Here is a 22361-nt window from a genome sequence, read left to right as displayed (position 1 = left end):
TATACCTATTTAAACTTTATGTAAGTTATTTGTTATTTTATATTAGGCATAGCCTGCCCTATAGCATGGTGTATTTTTATTTGTTTTGTTAATAAAAGTTCTATGTTTTATATATACGCTCAAGTGAGTTTGACGTTGTATTTTGTTGCATTCAAGCAATTGACGCCGAACTGCCGCTAATTCGAAAGTGAAAGTAAAATGCGCACGGCGCTTTTAAGCTATTTAAAAGCGAAGGAAAGCGAGGGAAAATTCAAACGAACTAAAAACGAACAATTGCTTTACTCCGAATTGCCGCTATTTGAAAGTGAAAGTAAAATGTGCATGCCGGTTTTACAAGTTATTTAAAAGCGAGGAGAAGACGGAACAACTATTTCTGTGATTTTTGTATTTGCTGGAAAAAACAAAAGAAAATTGCATGTCGTTTGTCATTGGTACAAATTTTAACACATTTGTGAATGTCAGTTGGCATTAAAAATAATTTTTAACTGTCTAAATAACCTGTATTCTTCATTATTTATTAATCCATGATTGTCTTGTTAAGCATAGGCAAAATAATGAGAATAGCCCAGCAACACATAAATGCAAACACATAAATGGTAAAAATTACTATATCTTGGGTTTTCTCAACAACCCAGCCTGCTGGGTTAAAATGTGTAAACCAGCATGCTGGGTTACTTTAACCCAGCATGTGTTCTGTCCAATATTTACCCAGCGCTGGGTTGCCAATTGGGTTATTTTTAACCCAGCCATTTTTAGAGTGTATGTCAGTGTGCCTTAAAAACTCACAAGGTGTACTCGTGTATTTTAAGTCATAGAATAGAATGTGGAAATACCTTGAGCTTGTGCAACCACAAACCTTATTTCTGGCATTTAAGCATAAACCCATTGAAAAATCCCTTCAGGACGATGGAATTGGAAGTGCTGAACTGCTAACTCATTTCTAGGTTTTGGCTTACATAAAATGTCACCCCTGCAGCACTCTTATCAAACCAGTTCAAAACACAACAAAGTTTTTATTGTGTTTAAATGATCTTGTTGCAGACCTCTCATTTGCCAGCTGCTCATGTGTCAATACAATCAAATTTTTACTTTATTTATACTAAATTAGAAACCTGAAAAAGAAACCTGATTTTTTATTTTTGTGTGAAAACCTCAAATTATATCACATGCATTATACAATAGCATACAATATATATGAGATGTATATGAGAAATATTAAGAGCAGTATGTGAATTTGCAACTCTAAATTCTAACAGTATTACTGTATGTCTAAAGTCACAGAATTCCTAAACATGTAGGCTACATGTAAAAATAATAAATTGAAATGAAATTAACCGATCTTCGATCCCTCCAGTCTTCCTATGACTAATCAAGCAGAAATACGTGATTAAACCTTTAATTTAGGTCATAAATAACGTTAAGACATAAAGACTTTCAGATAGGCACTAAATAATATTGGTCCATTTGAAGCAGGTTATCAAGCTGAAAGGTTTCTTTATGATCAGTTCTCATAAGATTAGCAAAAGTCAACACATATCAACCTGGCACTTAAATGATAAGCAATTTGAGCTAAAAATAGGAGCCTTTCAGACCCAAACAGAAAATGAGGGTTAAATGAAAAGTGTACCAATTAATCTAGATAGTTCCAGTTAAATTGAATTTGATGGATGGAGAGAAGGTTCACTAATGAGCCGTTTCTTCTGCTTTTAAACATGCTGGATTTTTTTTATACTGCAATAGGAGTAAATTGGGGTGCAATTCAGTCTGTAATGCAGCCAAAAGTACTCTTATTACATTCACGTCTTGCAACTCAGGGAATATAGAAAACACATCATGTCCTAACATAGCGTTTTCCAGGAGTAAACAACCTTTGAAATTCGCCAAGATGTTAAAAATGTATGAAGTTCGCTTTTTAAACCCATACATGAGATAACTATATAACCTCAGTGCTGAAACAAAAAGTTAATTGATGTCATCAATATCACATTACACAATTTCATCATATTAAAAAAACCTTTATGCCAAACTGCTGTAAAAGTATTGGTCACACAAGCAATTATGATCACATTGAGAATACAGCACTCTACATACATTCATATACTGAGAAACCACATCAGTCGTGTCAGAAATATGACAGATCGCATAAAAAAGAGACACAAGGTTTCAATGCTGTCTGGAACAGGACTCTACAGACTCAGACATGTTTTCCACAGTTTTGATTCAAAGATCCTAGCTTTGAAGCTGAGGTTGTTTTGATGGGAGTCCCACAGGTTCTGACGCTGAGGCTCAGAAATTCTACAAAACACGAGGCCTGTCCCAGCTCAAATTAAAGAGACACAGATTTACACTAAGTGCCTGATTCTGCAAAGCATTTGAACACGAGAAACTAATTTGCTGTCGCGAAAGGGACTAGAGCAATGCAAACGATTTGACACGCTACAATTGGCTTTCAGCTGATTGTGAATCTCAAGCCACTGATCATGTCATTGAAAGCAGCACTAAATCCATCTGCGTCTTTAGCTTTACAAGCCATTGCTTTTAGCATTTATCATTATTCATGAGAGTTAACCAACAGGTGTGTATTATAAACATCAAGGACTGCTTATGGAGCTAGAAGGCAGAAAATCGGTGCTGTGTCCTTCAACTGCAACAGACTTAAAAGGATGATTATGTGTTTTGTGGTTAGCAATATCACAGAGGCCCCAATTATCCTCTAAGAACTTGCAAATTAGAGAAAATAACCATTTCAAATTCAAGTCACATTGACACGCGTGCCATTTAGTTTAATAGCAGATGTTTTGCTGCAAGTTAAATGGTAGCCATAATGCAACTTCATAATATTCTTAACATTTGGTGTCACCATTTTAATTTCAAATTCCTTGAGAAAAATTGTAATTCATATTTTAAGATGTAAACAATCAAATATTCATAGTTTGTCCTGAATTTAGAACATAATCAAGCAGAACTAAGCCATCAACTCATCCTTCATGTCTACAAACAAGATCAAGGGCAGTTCTTTTTATGCCAGGCATCTTGAATTATCTGGAGTTCACAAGCATTGCGCCTAAACATGCTGAAAAGGCATTTTTCTCTTTCAGCATAAATCTTTTCCCTGTCTCTTTCATTCTACTCCAAATCTGCATCTTTGTTACGGTCTGAGAGAAGTTTCCTCTGTATGCCATGCAGGCATCAATCGGAAAACCCTTGATATCTCCCCTGAATTACAATCAAAGTTCAAGAAGTCTGCAAGAGGAAGTGGGCTTGTGGTAAAGATCCTCAACTCCCTTATGCTCCAAAAATATGTTATCTTTCAAAATTGAAAAACAGAATATATCAGTCGTGTGCAGTGCGTGGGGAAGTGAAGCACAAGCAGCCCTTTGCATAGGCGTCTGAGAGATTTTGACAAAGGACTTAACCTGACTCTGGAGAAAAAGAGGCCAAATCTCAGAGGCAAATTAGAGCTGAACTTGTTTCTCGACAGGCATCTGAGTGAGAGTGCACTCTGATTTATTTCCCAAAGTGTGGGCAGGAATACCAATGCCTGCTCAAAGCAGCAGAGCGCTCTGCTGATAAGGCCTTCATAAATCCCACCAGCCTTTTTAGTTCACACTTGCATCTGAGCAATGAGACTTCGTATATAGGAATCACTTTACATACACACAACTTCAACCCAACACGTCTCAACTGGTAGCCGAGATCAAGTGGTTTTGATTTCCGCTTGTTTGGATGTCTATTGCATGAACTGCCCACTTTCAATCATCTCAAAAGTCCAGTGACAAAGACAAGGACTCATAACACACCAGGCAACATGACAGCTAAATGGATCTCGGTAGGCAGATATGTAGTGGGCGTGCTGAGCCAATGCCACTGTCCTTACTTGTCCCAGAGGTTTTACTTTGAAGATGAAAGACAACTCTTGTTCTCATGTATCCGCTTCCCCTACAACTTGTCTTTTGCTGCTGGTAGGGCATTCAATTCTCTGTGGAAAATCCATGCTCATTTGAGGTTCTGGCACAAGCGTGCACCACTTGCCTACTTTAAACAGGGGCCTGATTAACAGGCTCAGCCTAATTAGCTGACATGTGAATGGAGGACCACAGTTACATCCTACTACCCATTGTAGTTCTCTAATCAATAGTCATTAGTTGTAATTAATAGTGAAGCTGGCACCACATAAGTCGTAACTAAGCAGCTAAGCATTTTTTCTTCTTCAGTGTTGCAAATATCAGTTCTCACAGCAAATGCCAGATCTCACAGATTCTGAAAATCACAGACTGTGAAAATCACAGAAGAACACTGTTTCAAACCACACAGAGGTCAAGTCCTACCTTTCTAGGTCAGTGGTCTTCTCCAGTGGCGGCAATTTCAGAGGCAATTGTAGACTCCGAGCACAAATTCATTGCCAAGAGAAATAACGTCACTGTGACCTTTTAATACCATTCAGTCAGCACACTGCAGTAAAATGTTAGGGCATAAATTCACAACCATTTTCACAGGTTTTGTTTTATTGTGCAAGAATCAACTCAGGACTGGTTAGTCTTCAAAAAAGACAAAAAATAGCAGACAGCACAACCAAAAGGCACATAAAGAATCAAACAATATATACCTGTTTCTTCATCAATGGAGAACCTTCCAAGACCACTTCTAGCTTTGATAGAGTATCTGATCACTCCATCTCTGCCCTTGTCATCATCTTGAGCAGTCACCTGGAGGACACTTGTTCCATGCCGAGAGTTTTCCTTCACAGTGCCCCTCACTGCGAATTCTGAGAAATATGGCTCGTTGAGGTTCTCATTGACGTCAATGACTTCCACTTCAAGATAAGACTCCGAGCGAAGCTTGACTGGAAAGCCCAAGTCCTCTGCCACCACTGAGAGATTGTAAAATTGTTGCTTCTCATAGTCCAGGTCTTTGGCCACTTTAATGGCACCACTTTCAGGATGGATCTTAAATGTTTCATTGAAATCATTGGGCAGGGAGTATCTCACCCATCCTCCAGATCCAATGTCAGGATCTTGCGTTTGCAGCCAAGCTATAACTGCACCTATAGGAAGGTCCTCCAACACATGGCAACTGTAGCTCCTGGGAATAAACATAGGGGCACAGTCATTTACATCCTCGAGGTAGACTCTCAGTGTTGTCTCCGAAAACATCTGATTCCCTCTTTCTGCCTTATCCCTGACCTGAATTTTGAGGGTGAAATCTGAGACGGACTCCCTGTCCAACAGACTAGACACATAAACAGAGCCGGTCTCGCTGGTAATGGCAAATAAAGGGGTGTTTGTTAACAAGGTGTATGAGATTTCACCGTTCTGACCGAGATCTTCATCTGAGGCTGTGACTTTGATCACTTCCGTGCCGATAGCTGCATTCTCTGGTATAATGGCAGTATAGCTCTTGAGGGAGAATTTGGGGCTATTATCATTCACATCATCAATGTTAACTGTCAGCAATCTCCAGCTGGATCTCTGTGGAACACCCAAGTCATAGATAGTTATGTTGAGAAGGTACCGATCTGATTGTTCACGGTCCAGTGGCTGATAGATGTATATTAGGCCGCTTTCCATGCCAATATTGAAGCAGCTGTCAATGTTCCCATCTGATATGGCATGCAGAATGCGACCATTGAAGCCTGTGTCACCATCATTTGTGTTCACTTGAAGGACACTGGCTCCCACGGGCATGTCCTCACGAACTACAATGTCGGACGGAAAGGATTCAAACTGAGGCGTCTGTCTGTTGACAGAAAATAGATCTGTGTAGCCTTCCTCCACTTTGGATTTGCTAATGGCAGTGGCTCTTTTCAGTAGTTTCTCAGCTAACTTCTGTGCAACTTTTGTGTCTCGACAATTGAAACTTCTTGCTGGCATTCTGCCTCTGACCACTGATATATTTACAAAGGTGGGTGCAGAGAGCAGCTCGCCATCTGACGCAGCTATTTTCAAGCTGAACTGTTCATTCTTTACACTCATTGAGGAGAGGGGTCTTTTTAATGACAACATCCCCGAGTCCGAGTTAAGAGTGAAGACATCTTGCTCATTTCCAGACAGAATCTTATATTTAACCAACCCAAGCTCATCGATATCAATGGCAGACATTATGATGATCGTCTGACCCACAGGAAAATCGCATCCTATCGTACCTTTACATGACACACGCTCAAAAAGAGGTTGGTTGTCATTAATGTTCAACACTTGTACTGTGACATTGACTTCACTTTCTCGTCTGTAAGGCGATCCCCAGTCTGAGGCTCGGACAGCAAACACGTATGTCTCCAAAGACGATTCAAAATCCAGTTCTTTGGATGTCGTCAGCTCTCCAGTATTTTGGTTGATGATAAACGGAAGGGGCTGAAGGCTAGCTATGCTGTATGTTATGCACCCATTATCACCTTTATCATCATCCACCGCTGATATAGTGAGAATGACAGTGCCAGTGGGGATGCTCTCATTGATAGAGACTTTGTAAGATGTGCTGATAAACACTGGGTAGTTGTCGTTAGCATCCTCAACCGTGATTTGCACCTTTGCTGTCATGCCACTTACTGTCTCCATCACCTCTAAATTGAAGAGCTCCTGTTTTAATGTGGTAAACTGTTGCGCTGTTGAGATGACACCAGTGAGTGGATTAATGATAAAATAAATTGAATCTGAGGTCAGGCTTAGGGCATAGCTGACGACCGGCGGTCTTGGAGATATCCTCACAGTCTCTATTATGGTCCCTAGTGGTGCAATCTCAATAATTGAGGTTTTGTAAATCTTTTTTTCGAAACTCACCTGCACAGACTGTGGTTTTTTCACCAAGAGCTTAACAGACTGAGTGTTGGAGAGTCTTGGTGGTGTTCCACGGTCTTTGGCTTGAAAAGTGAGATTGCAACCATAAGGAAATGTATCCCAGTTGACTGGTTCAGACATCTTCAGCTTGTATTCATTTACAAGTGGCGCTCTGTCAAAGACAAACTGTTCCTGCGGGTCACCTGCAATGATGGCAACCCATTCGATTTCTCCATTGGGTCCCTCGTCCAAATCTTCTACAGTAACAGTGGCGTAAACTGGCTCTTTGTCTGATATTAAAGGGTAACGTGCGACTGCAGTCAGTGTTGGAGCGAACTCATTGATACGCACAACACTGATCACTAGTTTGGCTGTACTGCTAATACCACTGTTCCCATAAACCTTCATTCCACGATCCACTGCTAAAACCTCAAGGTCAAATCTGCCGTTCTTATCTGCATTTAGCTTGGCTGTGAGTGATACCACCCCACTGGTTGGGTGGACAGCAAACTCCTCCACGTCTTTTTTGAAGAAATAGTAAAACTCGCCATTGGCGCCGATATCTGCGTCAGTGGCAGTCACCTGAGCCACACTTGCTCCCAGCGGAGAACTTTCTGAAATATCAATGGCATAGGAAGTGGGCGAGAACAAAGGTCGGAGGTCATTCATGTCCATAATTTGCACATTAACTGTCACGTAAGCCTCTAGCCCACCTAGGCCAGTAGCCCTCACCGTTAATGTATAATTATTCTGCACTTCGCGGTTCAGGATGGCAGTGCTCCCACCATTAGTCTGTATGCGAAGAAAGCAAAAGTCCCCCAACACAAATTCCTCAGCCTGAAACAGCCCCTCATCGTCTCCAGATTCAATGGAATATTTAATATCCAAAGGACCAAACTTAGATAGTGGAATCCCCATTTTAACCTCAGTCCTAATGTATGTCCGAGCTGCAGAGTTCTCATAAATGGTGGCATTGTAGATGGAGGCGGTAAATTGAAAGGATGAGGACCCTGGCTCCTGCAGCTGCCCCAAACAAGGAAGTAGGTGGAGGAGCAATAAGGAGAAACTAGTGAGACAGATCCTCATACTACCCCCAGGGCAGCTGTTTATAGCCATGCCATCATCCAGTTATCCTGCAAAAAAGAGATATATGCAGTAAACCATTTCAATCTAGAGTATTCATCTCACAAAGACATATCCTATTGCTCACATAAATGTGAAGGCAGTTATTTATTAAGAAGCCCTTGGTTTGGATTAAATTGTCAAAAAATAAATAAATACCTGACCCTGTTCTCAATGGACTCAGTAATACCCTTTCACAAAACACTGATAAGCGAGTTAGATGGTAATCTCACTGCAAGATTGATAACAGCAAAAAAAAAAAAGAGGGTTAATAGCCATAGGCTATATTTGTGACATACAGGCAAAACAAATCATATTGAAATAATATTCAAATGTTCTTGAAAGTAAAGCGCAACAAGAGAAAATGTGAATAAATGACACATAACCTATAGTTTCGCATTATATTTTTGTTTTGCATTTGAAGTAAATAACTTTGATCATGTCAAACAAAACCGATTCTCTTTTATGAAAGCACGAGTCTACATTAAAATGCGATTGTAATCAAAGGAAACTTTCAACGCTTTGGACTCTAGTAAAAGATGTTTGTTACTGAGACCGAGCAGTCACTTGTTCTCCGATAATTAGTGCATCAAAATATATGAATGAGCTCTTACCTCTGGCTTAGGGAGAAAGAAATCTCTGCTCTGCAGACATCCAAGAGCCCGCTTTGAGAAACTACATCCTTCACTTCGTTGCCATACAGGACTCAGTGCCACTCACAGTTGACTGTAATCAGCGGAGCGCGCAGCTCTAAAGCGCGCTCACGAGTGCACGTTATCCCGTGAATGCGCAAGCGAATCCGGTGTTGTTGCTGCTGTCCCATAGCAACAAAATGATCTAAACCTTATCTCACACAAACATTAGACAATTAGATTAATGTAATTACGCTAAATAGAGCGCGCAAAACAATACTGGTGTTCTTTAGAATATCGTTCAAAACGCATTTAGGATTATGGCAACATAAAAATAACATATTCATGATAATTAGATTTTTTCTTCGGGGAAAAAAAATCATGTGACGGCGTGAAATAGAATTGAACAGGGCTCATATTCATGCACTGCCTTGTCTGTGTTTTTAATTCACAACTCCGTTAGGTGGTGCATCCCATCTCTCACTCTGTGATCCCATCATTCCAACTAATTCCGAGACATTCCGAAAATAGACGATTGGAGCCGAAGTGCTGCACGATAATTTACGGAAACTCTCGAAAGATTCCGGAAGGGAGGGACCTCACGACGGGAAGCAGCAGCAGCAGCAGCAAGCTAGTCAAGACTTCAGATCATTCCCTCTTGACCACGTTGTACAATATACGTTTTAATTTCTGTCATACATTATGTCTGTACTGTGTTATAATAAGGGATGTGGACAACGTTATGATCCCGACAAGAATTCAGATGGTAAGACTTAACAAGCATACGATAGCCGGATTGCTATGGTAGATAGCCGGATAAATGCAGAAAGAAAACCTTTGATCTTTAATAACATTTTTTGATATACATTACATGTAACGTTAGTATTACCGAAACACGACCGCCTCTCAAGAGTCACATATTAATTTAATTTAAAAGTCATTTAGTATGTTAATTTAGGGAGGCATCTACATTGCTGGTCATTAAGTTTGAATGATGCTTAATCAATAGCTCCGATTTAGTAAATTATTATTAAGTTTACAGATAGTAGTTGGAGTAGCAAACTTGATCTACACTGACATGTGACTATATTCTTCAGACGTCACATTTCACGCTATCAATCTCTTCTTATCCATAGACGCATGCACATACCACCCCGGAGTGCCAGTGTTTCATGATGCATTGAAGGTATGGACATGCAAGAAGATCAGTTTACTTATTAATGTGAAATTTAACCGTTCCATTGTTATGTTACTCCGAGTTAAACCCATTCAATTGTGTCTGTCATTGCTTCCCAGGGTTGGTCTTGCTGCAAGAGACGAACAACTGACTTTTCGGATTTCCTCAGTATTGCTGTGAGTGCTCGCCTGTGATGAGACTGAACGAGCGTTTTCGTAGATAGAGTTGTGGCTGGAGTCTTAAAACAGTTTTTATGAATCTTTTAGGGTTGCACGAATGGCCCTCATAATCAGGAGAAGCCCTCTGAGCCTGTTAAACCAGAAGTGAAGTCCTCTGTGGACATGAGTGTGAATGATGTAAAGCCAAAGTTTAATGAATGCATCACCCAAGCACCAAAACCTCTAGAGTCTATTCAGCGACCAAGGTAAAAGCACACTTGAAGAGGACAGGGTCTTCCCCATTTGTATTTTCTGGTTCATTAGTTCAGATGTTCAGAAGATAAAGTAATGCAGCATTAAATCTACTATAGAGAACAAGTTCTTCTCATTAACAGTTCACCCAGCCAAAACCCACATTGATGTTACAACCTCTTAAGGATAAATGACTGAAAACAGCTGTTTTTAATTGTCTTTGTAGTCCAGATGAGCCTTTCTCCATTCTACAGCAGAAGATCTCTCCTTCGCTCAAACAGGCTTTAGAAAAGCTTAAATTAACTGAGGAAAATGCACAGGAGATAAAGGGTAAGAATAGCCCGACCATCCTTTTCCCCACCTTTCTATATTTGTCTTTTATTCTGATGCATTTTATTCTCTTTCTTGTATTATAGAGGAGGATAGTGATGAAATTAAGATAGGGACGTCCTGTAAGAATGGAGGCTGCAGTAAGGTACTGTTCTCTCTGCCTGCTTCTCCGATTAGAATTCATGGCACGTTGAGTTTCTTTAGTCCATTATAAACAATGGATTCTCATTATTCTGTTTTTCAGACGTTCAACGGACCAGACGGTGATGAAGAGACATGTTTGTATCATTCTGGTGTACCTATCTTCCATGAAGGGTAAATTAGCGCCAGATCAAAACTGAATACTACTACTAAAAAGTACTAGGAAAGTGTAAATGGAGAAATTTCAGATCTATCCGCGGACTCTGCAATTAAGTCCTCTTTTTATCCTTCCTCATAAAAGGATGAAATATTGGAGCTGCTGTAAGAGGAAAACCTCAGACTTCAACACGTTTCTGTCTCAGGAGGGCTGTACCCGAGGAAAGCATCAGTGGAAGAAAAAAGATACCGTAAGTGTCTACCCTGAGATTTAAAAGTCAAAGCACTATATTACTTTAATTGATTTTTTTTTTTTTTTTTCACATCCTGTCCAATAAGAATTTTTAGAGCATCTGGCCTTTTGCAGGCCCATATCCAAGTTCCAAACGAACAAATAATTTGTTGAAGGCCATAATGTTGAATACAGCAAAGGATGCCATTTTTTTTATGTGTACATAGGGAAAGAAGGTTGTGCCATGCAGGTTTGATTGGCACCAAACAGGAAGTCAGGTCATCATTTCCATTTATTCCAAAAATTCAGTACCAGAGCTGAGCTTAGTGGAGGGGAACAGCACTGTGGTAAGGCACCAAGGTCATTTCTGTTGGATTTTATGCTGACATTACATAAAAAATTTTACAAAATCACACCTATGAGACTTTCTAACTACTAACTCCTGTGCTCAATATTTTACTGTATAATTTTACATTTATTTGCAAGATTTTGCATAGCGCTAATTTAAAATGTATTTTATTCTTGCAGCTTAAAATCCATATTATATTTGAAGGAGAGAAAGAATTTGAACAACAGATCAGTTTGTGGGGGGTAAGTATAAACTTTAAGTACTTATATAAAACTTTCATTAAAGCTGAAGCATATACATATGTGACGCTAATTTTACCAAAGTTGTATCTACTTATTAAATTGGGTAGGAGAATTTATTTTAATATTAGTATTTTAATGTAGATAGTTCCAGTCCTAGGGGCTTTACACTCCACGTCATTCCTAACAACACCACTTAGCTGTTCTAAAATTAGTGTAAATCACAGCTTTTGAGGCTTATTGCTTTAAAAGAAACTTCAGCACCACAATACAAATAATGCATCCAATTTAATTATTCTAAGGCTTTTTCCATTTGCTTTTCCTTTAGGTTATCGATGCAAGTAAAAGTTTGGTGAACATGATGGCTACCAAAATTGAGGTTGTGTTGAAGAAGGCAGAACCAATGTCATGGGCCCGACTAGATCTTCCACCTGTAGCTCCACCAAAGGAAGAAGAAAAGGAAAAAGATGACCGTGAGGATGAATGTGATGATTAAATTAAGAGACCGTAAGAGAGCTACTATTCTCCGAATAGGACTGGGAATCATTTTCTCTGGTTCTAAGGTTTGATACATAATAAAGCATGAATTTGTTATATAAATTCTGAAAGCTCTTCATGTTTGTCCAAGGTCAAACTATAGATTTATTGTACAGGGCATGTTTAGAGAGTTTTTCAAAGAAAGCTCTCAAAGAACCAAGTTACTGTTGATACAATATTTTGATTCAGACCAAAATGTGTGCAGTCCTAGTAAATGGAGCGTTTCACATTCCACGGTTTTGTTTTTGCCAATGCAAATAGTCATTGAAGCGGTGTTCATTAATTTGAGTTTAACCAGAGCAAGAGTTCATAATTGCGAAGATGTCAAAGTGAAAGCACACATTTTCTTGTGAAGTATTACTTGCCATTCAAAACAAGTGCTGTGAAACTGTTGCAATTTACCAATTTAAAATCACTTGTGACAGACCAGGATTTTCACAAGGGTTGATTTTCTTGGGAAAAAGCAGAGCTGTAAAATTCCTTCACAGCTTCTCCAGTATCAAAAAAAATAAAAAAAATTTGAATTTGTGCCAAGTACTATGGATGCCAATGAGAACCAGAAACTCTTTGGTTACCCACATTCAAAATATATTTTAAAGGGGTCATATGTTGCTAAAAAGAACATTATTGTGTGTATTTGGTGTATCTTTTGGAGGACCAAACAAAGTAGTTTCGCTTTCACAACGAAACACCGCTTCACACACGGCGGGCTAGAGTGAGCGGAGGGCGGCTTGAGAACGGCTCCGGCCAGCGGATTCGACGAAGGAGCTTGCGGCAACCACATGTGACGACCCCAGGCTGGACTCAGCTTCGTCCACGGTGAAGGGCGATCCACAGCATGAAGTTGATGTATTTCCTCAGCGACCAGCACAGATCAGCTCTAGGCATGACGAAGCGAATATCGTCCTCTTTTGGAAGGCCAAACGAAGTAGTTTCGCTTTCACAACGAAACACAGCATCTCCACAATATGGCACTGGCGGCTACAGCGAGAATAAAAGTTACGCCTTTCATGCACATCTTCCCACATCGTGACGTAGCCATGTGGGGGCGTGTTAGAACAAGCCATTTTAGGGGGGTGTGGTTGACTCTTAACTTTTATAAAGAATATCTCTTTGGGTTTGAGACTTTATTCTTTGCAACTTTACAGATCTTCATGCACCAAGAGCTTGTTACACTCCAAAGAGAAAAGAAATTGCATCATATGACCCCTATAAGTTCAACAGAAAAACTCATGGTTGTTACAACCCTGAGAGCGTGATTGACAGATTTCCCATTTTTGGGTGAACTATCCCTTTAACAGCAATACTGAATTTCACAACCCTAAAATTATCCTCAAGTCTATTTTCAGGAATTTTGACTGGTCATACTATACATATAGCCAGCTTTACAATATAACGATGGCACAAAACCAGTGTTACCCATATAAAACAGGCCATTTGTGATGAGACCGGTCACATTAAGGTGGCTGTTGTGTGATCTACAAGACTCAAACTATGCCACCTTGCCAGCATGAATATTAAATTGTACAAATTTTAACAACTGCCTTGGCCTGAAATCGGAGCCATAAGAAATAAGCCAGAACATACTGCAAAAATATTTATTCAGTTGAAGTTTTATGGAAAACTCAAGGTTCAGTCAAGGTCTGCGCGCATTTCCTCTGACATTAACTTCTTTTAACTTTACAATCATAATTCTTAGTGATCTTCGAGTTAATTCTGAAACTGTATTGGAAACCATGTGCATACGCACATGTACAGTTGTCAACAAAACATTTCATCATTAGGTTTGCTTTTTCCACCTGATGTGGTTAAGTCACAGTCATTTCGGTGCATGTAAGGGTGTCAGTTTTTAAATGATAAAAAAAAAAAAAAAAAAAAAATCAGAAGTCAAATCTCTTTTGGAGATCAGATGCTCCAAAGACAAAGTTTGAATCTGTGGCTTCAGTTGTCAGACACTGATCATCACCATCCTGAGTGCAAAAACTGAAAACTCAATCTTTTCAGTTTTACAAGATCAAAGTGCATTTGCACAAAATGTATTACAATGGTGTTTAACAAGAAACTAGCCATCCTAACAAAACACCTTGATACCCACCTCACTGAAATACTTCTCAATAAGAGCTTGAGCTGCCCGATAAATGGCATTGTTCTCATGGTTTTGAAGAAACTCAATTCGATCCAGCCCTCCCACTTCCTCCACCAACAAACAAAGCTTATCCACCTCCCCAAGTTTCTCAGCAGCCTGCAGAAGGCACACAGTTAATATTTTAGCATATCCCTCACAACGCCAAGCACTGGGAGTTGCAGTAGATTTTTACATATTCTTTGAAAAAATCACACATATTGGACTCACCAAGAAAACGTTATTTATGGCATCTAGGATGACCAGGACAGTCTTGGTGTCTTTAGCTTGAAGCAAGTTCAAGATGGCCTCCAAAGCACCACACTTGACCAGATGAACAACTTGGTCCACAGTCCCACCACTTGTGTAGTTGGTCACTGCCCATACTGCCTCCCGCTGGGTTTTGAAGTCGCCCTACATAATTTGAAGAGGTACAAAAAGTGTCCCAATGCGTAACAGATCCTGGTCAAACAAACACTGAAAAGTGGGTAGACTATGAAGATGCATTCCCCATTATGTTTAACAAGTAGACATCCATATATGAATCCCAATTAGCAGCATTTACAAACATTAGTAAACGGATGCAAAAATCAAAGACAATCATAGCAGCAATTATCAGTCAAATTATGATATAACCGCAAACATTAGAAACTGACAAATTCTTGCACAAGACCAAATTCAGTATAGCCATTTGTGTAACTTTTTTCCATACAATTATCTCAAAGATTTGACAAAGCATGTTAAAGTATACTTTTGCCAACTGGAAATGCAACATTTCAAGAAGCCCCAAGAGGGGCTGTTTGTATAATTGGCCTCATTTTATGCCCAGCTTTAGGAGAAGCAAGCAATCAAATTCAAGCCAGAACATTTTATAGGCAGCTCCGCGTGGGTAAAAAGACATTCAGCGTGCCAGCAAAACATCAGTTATGACATACATTCCTTAGGAGATCCACTAGAGGAGCCAACAATCCACACGTGATGAGCTGTTGGATCTGTTGGCAGGGTCCAGCTGCAATGTTGGACACTGCCCAAGCTGCCTCCTTCTGAACACTGGACTTAGGGTGTCGCATCAGCTGGGGCAAAGCACTCAACACGCCTGCGTCGATGGCCGCTTGTGTCTGCAGGTCTGAACCGCTCACGATATTCCCAATCGAACGTAGTGCTGGTGTCTAGATCATATATGAGAAACTCCTTTTAAGCAATACAACACCAGAAAGTTAAACACTAGGGTACTTACCACCACAGTGAGTTCCTCAAATCCCAAGAGCTCAACCAACCGCGGAAGGATTCCAGTCTTGATGACCACATCAATCCTCTCGTTGGGTCCATCAGTGAGGTACGAAATGGCCCAGCATGCATCAGACAGGATGGATTTGTCACTATGGTGTAGCAGTTGGATTATGGAGGGGAGCATTTGTTGGACTGCACTGAAACGAGGGAAGGGATTCTTGTTCCTACAAAGGTTTGACAGGGTCCATGTAAGGTTGCGAAGGTACCCCACCTGCAAAACATTTTGTGGGTTACATTGTGCAAGTACACTTGCAAATCCAGAGGTGTGGGGTGTCCAGATTCCAGAAGAAACTCACAGGAGCATCTGGCGTGAGCCGTGCCAACAGTGCAGGGATGACACCACAGTCAATCAGGCCATCTCGATATGAAGGACCATCACCTAAACGGGTGAATGAACACTTTGGCAAATGGTTTTCAATCTTCAGAGCTAGTAGATAGTACATCCTTTCTGAACATTCAAGTACCAAAGTCTCATCAAGCATTAGAGTATAACTGCCACATTCTTTTAGGATGCAGATGAAGTTCAAAGTATTCTCACCTGCAATGTTGCCAAGAGCCCAGACAGCCTGTTCACTGATGTTCAGCATTGGTGAAGCCAGCAGGGCAATGAAGGCTGGCACTGCCCCGTGCTCTACCACCTGCTGTGTGTGCCAGGAGGTGCCAGATGCAACATTAGTGAGAGACCAAGCAGCTTCAAACTGCAGCGTAGGGTCATCATTCCTTCCTAGAAACTCCACAAAGCGAGTCAGAAGTCCAGCTTCTATGATCTCCTTCAGGGGAGGGTTTCTCTCCCGAGAAAGCAGCTTCCTGAAGGCATCAATTTGAAGGTTGGTAAGGCTTCATAAAAAGTTGAGATCACTGATGAAGTTAAGACCGGTTACTGTACCTAGCTGCTTGACAACCTTGTCTCTGCTTCTCTGGGCAGTCACCGTTCACATTGGCAACAATTTCTTGAATCGTTTCAGATATGACCTTAACAAAATAAAAATGGAATTTCAAGAGTATTGTAAAAATGTGAATTCTAATTAAAAGGTTTAATTAGCAAACACCTGTTTGTTGTCAGTGTTCTCACACGGTGACAGAGGCTCCTCATCTCCCACAGATGAAATATTTCTCCTCTTCATAATACTTTCAACCTTGTGAGCTTTTCGAAGCTCAACGCACTCTGCAATTCTGCGGTCACGCATTTTCTGCAAGCATAGATAGGGTATAAAGACATCAATAGATTTTAAGGTGTGAACCGTTAAAAGGGGGAAAACCTGCCAGAATGGATGCACAGCTCACCGTTGGTTCCTTGCCCTTATTTTTGAACTTGGACATGCGTTTATCACACAAATTTTCAGTAGGCATTTTGACGCTCAATGCACTAGCCAAAGGCTAATCAATGCCAACAAACTTACACAAGAGTTTTTAAGATCAAACGTTAACAATATAACCGAACTGACAGCAGGAGTTAATATACAAAACCGATCTTTCAATATCAGACTCGACTGCAATAACAAGCAATCCGCTACAAAGAGCATTAAATAGACCAACAGAATTAGAATCAGGTGATAATAATTTGTAGCCTTGCCACACACCAGATCAGAGGATGTGAATCAAATGTTGTTTTATATTTTGGATCACACAACTACTGTATAATAATAAAGTCAAGTGATAACCAGCTAATGCCACAACCTGAAAAGATTTTTTACCTTTTTTTAATGTTTTCTACAAAATATAAAAAGTATGTTATTGCCATCTAGAGGCCAAAAGTAATATGGTAAAATATAGAGGAGCTGTATATGCCTGTATTGATGTCATATATGACCTTACAGATTAATTGAATTGTATACAGTTAATTTGTAATCACTTTTATATATATTATATAAAATAACATTCATATAAAAGTATGTAAATTATATAAAACATTTCATAAAAAGTTCATAAAACATGAAAAATATTTATATAAAATGTACACAAAAATAAATCTATAAAACTTTCTCTTAAACCCGTATATAAATTGCATATTATTAATAATAAATGTATGAAAACACATCTATTCACAGCCTCAGTTGGATTTTCTTCAGAAAAACATCTTTGCAAGCATTACATATTTTACTGTTAAATAGTTTATGTAGGCCTGAATAGTATGACTAGATATATGAAGGTGATTTATAGCAGTAATTCCCAAAAACAAGTACAAATGAATATGTAAAACTGGGTTACAGTTGTAGTAAAATACAGAGGTAGATATTTAAATTTCTTACCTTATGCTTCTCTCTTTTTTTACAGCAAAACAATCTCAGATGGACTGGGGCACAATCCTAGAGCTTTAAACGGAGTTACGTAAGTTTGTTTTTGACTTACAGTATTATCAATTGTTTTGGTTTTAAAGTGAATCACTTAAATAGTGGGCAATTTATTGATATTAATGATAAAACAAAATGATATCCTGTAAGTTATGAGTTATTTCTGCTTTGTTGTTGATGAAGGGGTACTTAAAGGGATAGTTCACCCAAAAATGAAAATGCTGTCATCATTTACTCACCCTCATGTCGTTCCAAACCTGTATGAGTTGCTTTCTTATGTTGAACATAAAAGAAGATATTTTGAAGATTGCTGGTAATCAAACAGTTGGTGGTTGCCATTGACTTCCATAGTAGGAAAAAACAGGTTTGGAACGACATGAGGGTGAGTAAATGATGAATTTTTGGGTGAACTATCCCTTTAAGACTAAATGATTGAGGGGTTGTAAAACAAAAAGGTGTGAAGTAGCACTAATCTGTAATAAAGAATCTAATATTCTGATTTACCAGGTGATGGCGCTGTGCCCCGTGTCTAAGGTAAGTGGTCAGAAATTCTGCATCGGCGCTGTTACTGTCACTGCAAGAAATAGGGGAAAGAAGTCTAATAAAAGCGTTTTCTAGTTAGTCTAATTTTCTAGTTGTCGAACCTTTTCATTCTGACCTTTAATTAAAAAAAATATTTACCTCAACTATTCGGTTGAGATGTTCATGAAACACATAAGGTGGGTAGGCTACTCCAATGAAAAATAAATAGCCTTGTAGTTTTTAAAACATATCTTAGAGGTTTATGGACATACAAATAATAATAATAATAATAATAATAATAATAGGCCTAATAATAATAATAAACTTCTACTGATTACATTTATTTAAAAAAAAATAGGTTTAGACTTTTCTGTTACTTTTGTTTTCAGAGTAACAGATTACTTCTGCATGGTTTCATCTTCGTCATGGACTGCGAGAACGAGATGTAAATATATATTATAGTCACGTGACGCGCGCGCAAGTTGTCGCTGCAGTGAACGCGCATCGCACGCGCTCATACACCCAGAGACACTTCGGTTGTGAGAACACGAGCAATGGCCCAAATTAATAACCGAACGGTAAGTTATGTTATCATTGCTGTTTTTATTATTATTAACGATGTTATTTAACAATTTTTCATCAGAGGTCTAATGCCTCACGCTTAAGTTCATGGTCCTGTTTCTGTTTATTTGAACGTTCATATGTTTTATTTGTCCATCAAGTTCTTAAGTATGTGTTATGTCAAAATATGAAGTGGTATTCCGCCACATTGTTGTTATTCATTGATTCAAACATACTGGTTTATGATTGACGCTTCAGACTGTATTTCAGCACCACGGAGAGCTCAGACAGCAGCGAATGCTTCTTGAATCTAGTCAATTTTATGTTTGGCACCTTTTTCAGTTATTAATTTGTCTCTAACTTATTGTTTAAATGAACAATTACATAGATAAATTAAAGTACAGCAGCTACAAAAAAGAAAATAAGCTCATCAACCATAGCAAGCTTTCTATGCAGTATGCATTTCTCTGTAATGTTGAGTAATTGTTGGTGGTTTGTCACTGATCCAATTGAACAGAATGCACTTTATAAGTTTGTCCAACAATTTTGTGTCAGAAGAATTCAGAGTTTTCTGCTGAGTTGGAAAGCTGAAGATATACAGACAGTCCTGCTGTTTAAAAATTAATCGTAGTTTCTTTGAAATCAGAGAGCAAAACCTACCAATAGAAGAACATAAATAGTGCTTTTATATACCAATATCAACTCTGCATTTTGAGCACAGAGGTGAGTATGAAGAATCAATCTTATTAAGTATACATGAGTTCTGTGTTCATACAGTGGGTTTCTATCAGTCTATTGCAACAAAAAGTACTATAAATTGTGGTTAGACATCAAAAACAGTCCCCAAATCCCTCTCCCATGTTTTCTTGACATGACATATGGTATGATTTCCCCAAGTGATCTGTAAAAGTATGAGATATAGCCCTCAGACCCTGTAAACTGAAGAAATCAGCACAACATTTTATGATATAATGGCTCACATATAAGTAACTAAAAATCATTATTGGGAATTCTGTATTTATTTCTATTTATTTCTATTTATTAACTATGTAACTCATTTTAATGAAATTAATCATTCATTTACAGTAATGAAAAGAGCTTAATGAGGCAATATAAATATTCAGTGGCTGCAAATCTCCATAAGATCATTATCCTCTGGGTCTCGGTGTTGTGGAAAATCTCTGAGGTTTTGATTCTGAACAAATGTATGAATCAGAATCAATACATATTTTAAGATTTACATGCTCTTTGTTTCTAACAGGTCATGGTTAATGATGCATCTCATTACAAAAGATCTACCAGAACTTCTTCATGTGCATTTCAACTTTTTTTTCCTCCTGATCTCGAGATATTTAGAGGAAGGCAGAAAAATCCTCACACTTTAGAATAAGACGTTGCCCTGGCGACAGCTCATCCTTATCACGACTCTCACAAATATGCACCTCTGTGATTCAGTGGGAGGTTGATGATCTCCAGGGATATTGTTCTGAAGATTTCTGCTTCTTGTGACTCTTTCAGATGCCCTGAGGGACCTACCAGTATTCGACACTCTGATCTGAGAGGGCCGAGGAAATGGGGATTTTACATTTGCTGGTGTTTGTGCTGCTCGGAGACAGATTGGGTCCTACACAGTCGGACATTTTAGCGAAGGCCCAAGCCAGCGAGCGACGCGTCTTGGCACACATTCCTGGCGACATCATCATCGGGGCTCTTTTCTCTGTCCATCATCAGCCGCCGGCCGACAAGGTTCACGAGCGCAAGTGCGGCGCTGTACGCGAGCAGTATGGCATCCAGCGGGTGGAGGCCATGATGCACACATTGGACCGCATCAACGCAGACCCGCACATCCTACCCAACATCACACTGGGCTGTGAGATCAGAGACTCCTGCTGGCATTCGGCCGTGGCTCTGGAGCAGAGCATCGAGTTCATCCGTGACACTCTAGTCTCAGCCGAGGAGGAAGAAGGCATGTCTAAGTGTACAACCGAAGGTGGAGGGACTCCCATGAAAGGGAAGAAGCCCATTGTGGGGTTGATCGGGCCTGGATCCAGTTCTGTGGCCATCCAGGTTCAGAATCTCCTTCAGCTCTTCAACATTCCCCAGATTGCGTATTCGGCAACCAGTATGGATCTCAGCGATAAGTCTTTGTACAAGTACTTTATGAGGGTGGTGCCTTCTGATGCCCAGCAGGCCAGAGCGATGGTGGACATCGTCAAAAGATATAACTGGACCTATGTATCTGCCATTCACACTGAAGGTACGTGATCTCTTTCCTCGGGGAAGCATTTTTCTTTACGGTTACTGTGAGATTTTTCACAACGCTTCTTAAAAGAGCTAAATCTGCCCTGCAACCCTTTTATTTTTCTTTTGAGCCTATTCATTTTTTAGTTCTGGAGGTTTAATTTCTTCCTCGCATTAGTATTTCACAAAAGTCTTCCAGTGAGAGAGGCAGATCTCCATAAGCATGTAAAACTATTATTTAAAGTGTTAAATCTTCCACGTTCTCAAAGTGAGAGATTTTCCGGAGGGATAATGTATCACTCTGTCTGTTGCGGTTCACCTTTATCTTGGCCTAAACAGCGAAATCTCTTTATTATTCATAGAGGGAAATGTCACATCTTTTAAGGAGTCCTCATAAAGAGTTTATGTCTCTGATGCAGCATGTGCCACATGTAGTCAAGATCCAGGCATCTGCTAATCAGTTTATGTACTTGTTTATTACACTTGGTGACTTGGTGAGATTAAACACCATTTAAACTGCATTAAGTCAAGCTTTATATCTTAAATGTGCATAACAATGCTATTTAGTACCACTGAGATTTTATCTTATTGGCGTTTGAATTTGTTTTTATTTTATATTTTATCTTTTTTTCCTTTTGAAGGGAGTTAAGTTTGGCAGTTTCTTATATAATATACTGTATATCTTATAGTTTTTAATTTTCTTAATAACTTCAAGTTCATCTTAGCAAGTTCAAATTCAACTAACAAAACCCCAACAGATTTGTTTTAGTTTTAGTTAACTAATGAATATTAAATAGTAACCTGGGTGCGTACTTTACTGTATGTTACAAACTCAGGCAGTATATATTATAAATAGTTTTTTTACATATATGTGACCCTGGACCACAAAACCAGTCATAAGTAGCACTGGTATATTTGTAGCAATAGCCAACAATACATTGTTTGGGTCAAAATGAAAATTTTTTCTTTTATGCCAAAAATAATTAGGATATTAAGTAAAGATCATGTTCCATAAAGATATTTTATAAATATCTTACTGTAAATATATCAAAACTTAATTTTTGATTAGTAAATTGCTAAGAACTTCATTTGGACAAGTTTAAAGGCGATTTTCTCAATACTTTGATTTTTTTGCACCCTCAGATTCCAGATTTTCAAATAGTTGTTGTATCTCGGCCAAATATTGTGCTATCCTAACAAACCATACACCAATGGAAAGCTTATTTATTCAGCTTT

General features: G+C 39.1%; 4 protein-coding genes across 4 annotated transcripts in view; 2 read left to right on the top strand and 2 right to left on the bottom strand.

The window, feature by feature from the left end:
• The window catches only part of fat3b (FAT atypical cadherin 3b), a 61323-nt gene extending 52716 nt beyond the window's left edge, over positions 1-8607 (bottom strand). The window contains exons 1-2 of the mRNA XM_016528277.1: positions 8510-8607; positions 4607-7906 (exon numbers count right to left, since the gene is read on the bottom strand). Coding sequence (XP_016383763.1) covers positions 4607-7889 — 3283 coding nt within the window. The 5' untranslated portion in view covers positions 7890-7906; positions 8510-8607. The remainder of the gene's footprint in view (positions 1-4606; positions 7907-8509) is intronic.
• Positions 8608-9094: 487 nt separating this feature from the next.
• On the top strand, positions 9095-12703 carry LOC107720649 (cysteine and histidine-rich domain-containing protein 1-like). Its single transcript, XM_016528413.1, has 11 exons — positions 9095-9293; positions 9664-9713; positions 9824-9880; positions 9971-10128; positions 10341-10444; positions 10531-10589; positions 10689-10759; positions 10887-10992; positions 11201-11320; positions 11502-11564; positions 11890-12703. Exons 1-11 carry the CDS (start codon positions 9230-9232, stop codon positions 12055-12057), a joined length of 1020 nt encoding a protein of 339 aa, XP_016383899.1. The 5' UTR covers positions 9095-9229; the 3' UTR covers positions 12058-12703.
• Positions 12704-13963: 1260 nt separating this feature from the next.
• On the bottom strand, positions 13964-17020 carry kpna7 (karyopherin alpha 7 (importin alpha 8)). The gene is made up of 10 exons (XM_016528412.1): positions 16795-17020; positions 16560-16700; positions 16397-16482; positions 16049-16317; positions 15807-15889; positions 15458-15721; positions 15156-15389; positions 14452-14634; positions 14194-14340; positions 13964-14068 (listed from the first exon to the last, which is right to left on the bottom strand). Exons 1-10 carry the CDS (start codon positions 16858-16860, stop codon positions 13979-13981), a joined length of 1563 nt encoding a protein of 520 aa, XP_016383898.1. The 5' UTR covers positions 16861-17020; the 3' UTR covers positions 13964-13978.
• A 1826-nt stretch (positions 17021-18846) lies between these two features.
• Positions 18847-22361, top strand: part of grm5a (glutamate receptor, metabotropic 5a) — a 28611-nt gene continuing 25096 nt past the window's right edge. Inside the window, exons 1-2 of the mRNA XM_016528411.1 lie at positions 18847-18901; positions 20146-21141. Coding sequence (XP_016383897.1) covers positions 20457-21141 — 685 coding nt within the window. The 5' untranslated portion in view covers positions 18847-18901; positions 20146-20456. The remainder of the gene's footprint in view (positions 18902-20145; positions 21142-22361) is intronic.

This window comes from Sinocyclocheilus rhinocerous, unplaced genomic scaffold, assembly GCF_001515625.1.
Source record: "Sinocyclocheilus rhinocerous isolate Xijiao unplaced genomic scaffold, SAMN03320098_v1.1 scaffold603, whole genome shotgun sequence".
NCBI classification, from domain to species: Eukaryota; Metazoa; Chordata; class Actinopteri; order Cypriniformes; family Cyprinidae; genus Sinocyclocheilus; species Sinocyclocheilus rhinocerous.
This window is presented reverse-complemented; position numbering and strand designations above follow the sequence as displayed.

Bases quoted from the DNA above. Each gene is read 5' to 3' on its own strand.
- LOC107720649 (XM_016528413.1), top strand. From the start codon at position 9,230: ATGTCTGTACTGTGTTATAATAAGGGATGTGGACAACGTTATGATCCC. The intron at 9,294-9,663 runs GTAAGACTTAAC...TCTTATCCATAG, and splicing joins TCCCGACAAGAATTCAGATG to ACGCATGCACATACCACCCC. The intron at 11,321-11,501 runs GTAAGGCACCAA...TTATTCTTGCAG, and splicing joins TGGAGGGGAACAGCACTGTG to CTTAAAATCCATATTATATT.
- kpna7 (XM_016528412.1), bottom strand. From the start codon at position 16,860: ATGCCTACTGAAAATTTGTGTGATAAACGCATGTCCAAGTTCAAAAAT. The intron at 15,390-15,457 runs GTAAGTACCCTA...TATATGATCTAG, and splicing joins TTGAGGAACTCACTGTGGTG to ACACCAGCACTACGTTCGAT. The intron at 14,341-14,451 runs GTGAGTCCAATA...TGCCTTCTGCAG, and splicing joins CCATAAATAACGTTTTCTTG to GCTGCTGAGAAACTTGGGGA.